We start from the raw sequence: 6617 nt of genomic DNA on the forward strand, positions 1-6617 counted from the left end.
AAAGTAAGTTCCTTCTTCTGACGGGTTTACTTCCCCCTGTGTCGGACAGCTGTAAAATCGTGTAGACAGGTTGTCATACAACAATCAAAGCCTTCGGTGAATGGACTCTAATGCTTGAACATTTAACATACAATAAGTCCAAACACGGAGGGAGAGAGAGAGAGAGAAAGAGAAAGAGAGAGAGAGAGAGAGAGAGAGAGAGAGAGAGAGAGAGAGAGAGAGAGAGAGAGAGAGAGAGAGAAAAGGAGAGAGATAGAGAGAGAGAGAGGCCCCAGCCAATGTGCTCACTCTATATTCACATTAGGCTATCCACATTGCTCCAAACGAGGAGGAGCTTGTAGGCTCAAGTAGGGGATGCCAATCAAAGCATCAACTTCAAATTGTATCTGAGAGATCAGCCTGGAGACCTCAGGGCCAGGCGCGTCAGTCGGTGCGCAATTGTTGATCAGATCACATCCAGTGGACTTTGCGCGAGAAAAGAGAGGAAGCCGAGATTTAAGAGCGGGTTGTTTTGACTGCACACCACTGTATGTCTGTAGTAGCTGTGACTTTGGCTTAAACACTCTCCCTTTACTCCTCCGGGTTCTTTTTTTCTTTTTTCTCTCGCACACTTTTTACGCACAGTTTGTCGGACCATAGAGCTGTGCGACAATCCGGCGGTGGAGATGTCTTTCCCCCAGCTAGGCTACCCGCAGTACTTAAGTGCCTCCCAGGCGGTGTACGGGAGCGAGAGACCGGGAGTGCTAACGCCTTCGTCCCGGGGAGGGAGCACTGAAATCGGAGGAAGTCCGTCCGCCACCGCAGCGGCGGTCACGTCGGTGTTGGGCATGTACGCCAACCCGTACGCACACAACTACAGCGCTTTCTTACCATACACCAGCGCGGACTTGGCTCTTTTTTCACAAATGGTAAGAATAAACGTTGTTGTTTGTCTCTGTTCAGGGACTGAAGTTGCACAGACAACAATTAATGCTCGATGCTTCAACTACGCTGTCTGGGAAAAAAACACAACGAAGATAGTCAACATTAAGTGATCTCAACTAAAACAATTATGTTTATTTATTCTAGTACGTCTGGATTTTTTTATATCGATTATTAAATATTTGTCATTATATTTGCTCGATTTTTGACATTTCGAGAGGTTTGTTAAGTTGAGTTAGAAACGTGGAAAGTTTGACTTGTGATCATAAACAAAATAAAGCAAAATCGGGCTCGGAGTTTTTTCTGTGTCCGTAAAGAAAAACACGTAAAGAGGAAACGTAATCCACACCCACCATACGGTTATTATTAGCCTACATATTGTTAGAAAAATCGATTGCAATGTTTAAATAAATTTCACGGAAGAAAAGCCGTGCAATCGATCTGCGTTTTAGCATGCAGTATGACAAGAAAAAGTTTCTACTTCTGGGCCGCTCAGATATTTTTTTTTTATCAGTTCGTTAGAAATAATCTCTGTCATCGTACAAAAGCCTAAAAATACGCGTGAAGTTTTCATTGTGTAGGCTTTGTTTTATCTGATTTTATGCTTGACTGCCACGTGGATTTTTACTGTGTCTAGATGAAGAATTGTCAGTCATATATCAGCCAGAAATATACCTGGTGATAATAACAAACTTGCAGTGTGTTAATGTGTTGGCTAACGAGTGTATTAGGCCCCCAGGGCAGAGAATCGCGCTAAAGCCCCAAAACAAGAACTATTATCCGAAATCCAAGCTTATGCGTTGCTTGAGTTGATCGATATGACTGAATGCTTTGTCCAAAACAAATATAAACGACGTGGGGCTGTTGAGTTATTATTAATTATTAAAGAAAAGTGTAACTGTGGGAGACGCTTGGAAAACTTAACCTAGGCCTTAACTGCTTTGACGTACTTGAGGAGTGTGGAAGGGTGTTTGACATGAAAGCTGGGAAATTGCACGCCATCTGTGTGTTCACAGTGCAACGAACTTTCTGACATTCTGATGACTTCGTTTGTTCTGTTATTAGACTGACATGTATGAGAGATGTTTGCTAATAAAAGGTATTTGCCTTTTGACGGAGTAGTTTCGTGCAGGTGCTGCAGGCCTTGCATGTGGCGTGTTGCAAGTTGAGACGCTTATTTGTGGAAAGCTCAGAGTCAGGTGCAACTGCAACTGTTGGATTTTTTAAAAAAAAAAAGAAACCGTCTTCACTTGTTTGAATTTCAGATTTATACAATAGCCAAATTGCAGTTGAGCTACATTGTTTAACAAGTTTAAAGCTTGTATTTTATAATTCAATGTACCATCAGATTTATGCATATTTATGGTTCTAGTGTGGTAACATATTATCCTTAATTTTCAAGGGATCACAGTATGAGCTGAAGGACAGCCCTGGCGTCCATCCTGCCAGCTTCGCTGCCCACACCTCTCCGGCCTTCTATCCATACGGCCAGTTTCAGTACGGAGACCCAGCCAGGCCCAAGAACGCCACTCGGGAGAGCACCAGCACCCTAAAAGCCTGGCTCAACGAGCACAGGAAGAACCCGTACCCAACCAAGGGGGAGAAGATCATGCTGGCCATCATCACCAAAATGACCCTGACGCAGGTCTCCACTTGGTTCGCCAACGCCAGGAGGAGGCTCAAGAAGGAGAACAAGGTGACCTGGGGTAGCAGGAGCAAAGAGGACGGGGAGGACGGTAACTTGTTCGGCAGCGGGGACGAGGCGGAGAAAAACGAAGACGAGGAGGAGATTGATTTGGAGAGCATTGATATAGACAAAATCGACGATAACGACGGGGATCAAAGCAACGAGGACGATGACGATAAATCAACAGAGGGGAGCAGGGACCACAGGGGCGGTGGCGGTGCGGGTGGAGAGTTGGACAGCTTGGAGAAAAGACGGGCCTTTGCCCTACAGGCCCATGAGGCCTTTGACAAATCTAAAAGCACACTTTCAGTTCACCCAGGGAGTAAAGAGAACTCGGACGGCAACAACAACAACACCACAAGAGTTTTGTCCCCAGACAGACCTGGGAGCTTTCCTCTCCCGTCTAATAATAAGCCTAAAATATGGTCTTTAGCAGAGACCGCCACTAGTCCCGACAGTTCATCTCAGAAACCCACGTCCCCATGTGGCCCAGCGGCCACCACTCACCCATCAGCACCCCACCACCAGATCCAGACCCACCCGGCCTTCCTCCCCAGTCATGGACTGTACACTTGCCAGATTGGGAAGTTCCACAACTGGACAAATGGAGCTTTCCTGGGCCAGAACTCCTTGCTGAACGTGAGGTCGTTTCTGGGCGTAAACCAGCACCATCACCATCACCACAAGCACCACTTGCCGGCCCAGCAGCAGCCGACATCAGTGGTGGTGTCGCCGGTCGCAGCTGCAGCAGCACTTAGCAATGAAAGCAAGGCCTCACCAGAGACCCACAGTCCCAAGCACATAGGTAAGATAACAGTTACATGCCTGCACAAGTATTATTTTACACTGAATAAAACCCGTGTGCAGTGCACAATTTTTCATGGTAAACTCACTTTTTTAATTCATATATATATAATATATATAATATATATAATGTGTATATATATATATATATATATATATATATATATATATATATATATATATATATATATATATATATATACACACACACACATATGCACACACACTAGATGCACAAAAACATTGGGTTCATTTTTATTTACATGTGTTCTTATATGTTAACAGGCCTCTTAATATACATATATAATTTATCCAGCACTCGAGTATTAATGGATGTTATTGTTTATTTCCTTTGTAGACCATGAAAACGGTGTAAGGTCTGATTCGCCTCCAACACAGACCCTGAAGTCTTCCTTTCGACCCATTCATGACAGGTGAGACAAGTTCTCCTTTTTTTTTTTTTTTTTCTTTGTGGTTTGCTGAAAACGCACTGAAGGAAATAATAATTATTAAAATAATAAATTCAAGTGATATTGCTGTTGCATGAATCAAAATAAGAACAGATTTGCACAATTATTTTAAAGCAATATTCATATCAGTGTTATTTATTATTAAAATTAAAAAGTAAAATCAAACGTCAGGGAAGGTAGAAATCTGGATGAAATTATAATTCCAGTAATTATTCGACACATAAAGATAATAACAGGGGATGCAAACCTTAAGCAAAGCGTTCAAATAATTATAGTAAATAAACACTGAAGTTTATTTTTGGTTGCTTTGAAAATTGAGAAATTTCTCCCAACATAAAACACAGTTTGCTTAGCGGGTGACAGGGGTCTTGACTCCCAACCCACACCCCCTTTAATTCCTCCCCTCCGGGGAGAGTGTGGCTACTTATCAAGTCACCGAGTAAAACGGGCTCTGTCTGGGCTGTGTGCTTTCCCTAAAGACCCCTGGGAGTCCCGGAGCCCAGGGGAGCGCTCTCTCTCCGAAAGAGAGAGAGAGAAAAAAAAAGTTTACCTCTGTTTCAAGTAGGCTATTACAAAATACCCCCTTTGTGTCTGTGCTACAGTCCTATAGAAATGATATTTAACTGAATCATAGTTGTTGATAATAGTTGCATTAATAGGATCCTTGTTTTTATCACAGAACAAATATTTTCAAATTCTCAAATTATTATTACCATTGATTGCTAATTATTATTATTATTATTATTATTATTATTATTATTATTATTATTATTATTATTATTATTATTATTATTATTATTATTATTATTATTATTCAGTGGAGAGTGTAAGATTGGAGAGGGGGGTTGCAGTCTGTTTCAGCTATTCAGCCAGACACTTGAGATGCATATTGAAACCCGCTGTCCAAACACGGCGGGGGTATTTATCTACCTTTCTGTATTATTCTTTATCCAGATCCTCTCTGCCTTCCAGCGCCAGGAGTCCACAAGACGCCACGCAACGGGTCCTCACTGCTCTCTCCTCGGCTTGATCAAGACGTTTTTTTTTTTTTTTTTTTTTTTTCGTGCTTGAAAAAAAAAAGAAAAGAAAAGAAAAACAGATAAAGACTTTACACCCCCTTAAAAGGACAATGAGAAATAATAATGCAGCGTAGCATTCAGTCGGTACAGAGCAAATGGCGTAATTTGGTAATATCCTGTGGATGGATGGATTACTTCCTCTATTGTTGTGTAGCCTATAATCGCGCCTATAATGTTACTCTCTCTCTCCACTTTGCCCAGGCAGGCTGGGACATTTTGGTAGGCTTTTTACTTTATTATTATTATTATTATATTATTTTTTGTCTCTATCTTGTGTTTTTTGGTGTCCTTTCTTTAATGTAAATACCATGTGATTTAAATTTGTAAATAGGAAGCGTTGAAGGAATTTGTCCAGATCGTATATTTTGCCTAATAAACTAAATGAAATTATAGAGAAAATCCAAGTCTATTCCCAGCCTATATTTCTTTTCTACGTGGGTATTATTATTATTATTATTATTATTATTATTATTATTATTATTATTATTATACAAATACTACTACTTGCAAACACTACCAATTTTATTTGAAGTAGGGTGGGAATGAAGGGGGAAAAATGATATTGGCAGTCTGCAACCAGGCTTAATTTTATTCAAGTTTGGGAGGAAAGCAGCGTGGAAGCATTGAGGTGCTAATAAGTGTCCAGATGGTTGCTGGTGACAGAAAATGGACAGGAGCAGCTGGGAAGGTCATTAAGTAATAATATGGGAACGCCCAGTCCAAACAAAATCAAATGGTTAAAATCTAATCTGTCAGAGAGAGAAGTCGATTCGAAGATAAATTATTAATATTTTCTTTTTTGGTTGGTGGTGGTGGTGTTGGGGGAGTGTGTGGGGACGTGGAGGGGAAGAGGGTGGGGGGGTAAGGGGGGGCAGGATCCGTGTTTTGGGGTCCTGTCTGTTCCGAGGCTGATAGGGATCATTAGCCTATAAAAGCAGCTTCTTGGTCCTCAATCGGTGACCAAAACCAAATATTGATTTACCACAGGAGCCTAATGTGGTTTAAACATAATAAGGAGGGGAAAGAACAATAATTAACTGTGATGGGATGATGATATGAGCATTGTATCTTTATACATTTCTTTTTTTATTTAGTGGAGGCCCAAATAACACACAGATATAAACGTAGAAATAACATTTTTAACGAGCTGCTGTGAAATGTGACTGTAATGTTTAAGCTTTCTCTACAATACCTACAACACAACACAATTACACATCTATTTATTGGCTGGTTAAAAACAATTAGACAAGTGTGTGTGTGTTTTTTTAAAAAAAAAGTTTGTCTTAAAATAACGTGGATATAATATGACAAAATGTTCATTATTTGAGTTCGGGGCAGTTTTGTAAATTACAGCAAGCTGCAAAGTGAGCTGTTGAAGAGGGTGAATGATTTGAGTGGCCTAAACTTGTAGAGTGACTTATGCACATCTGTTTTGCAATATCACAGCGACCTCTATAGGCAAGTAATAGATCGCTTAAGATGGAAACATTTTTCACCCTCACAAGAGCCATAAATCACACTCTTATTGTACTGTATTATCACACACAACGCAGGACGTGCTTTATAGCTTGATTTAAACCTATTGCACTTGACTGTATTATGCTATCACACACTCTAGAGGAATACAATCCCTTTATTAATGTGAATATTATGACA

At 40.7% G+C, this 6617-nt stretch overlaps 1 protein-coding gene across 1 annotated transcript; it reads left to right on the top strand.

Annotated features, from left to right (window-relative positions):
- Window positions 1-470: 470 nt before the first annotated feature.
- Window positions 471-5265, top strand: irx1a (iroquois homeobox 1a). The gene is made up of 4 exons (XM_042424640.1): window positions 471-908; window positions 2324-3413; window positions 3771-3846; window positions 4837-5265. Exons 1-4 carry the CDS (start codon window positions 666-668, stop codon window positions 4910-4912), a joined length of 1485 nt encoding a protein of 494 aa, XP_042280574.1. The 5' UTR covers window positions 471-665; the 3' UTR covers window positions 4913-5265.
- The last annotated feature ends 1352 nt before the right edge of the window (window positions 5266-6617 follow it).

The sequence above is a fragment of the Thunnus maccoyii genome, chromosome 10, assembly GCF_910596095.1.
Source record: "Thunnus maccoyii chromosome 10, fThuMac1.1, whole genome shotgun sequence".
NCBI classification, from domain to species: domain Eukaryota; kingdom Metazoa; phylum Chordata; class Actinopteri; order Scombriformes; family Scombridae; genus Thunnus; species Thunnus maccoyii.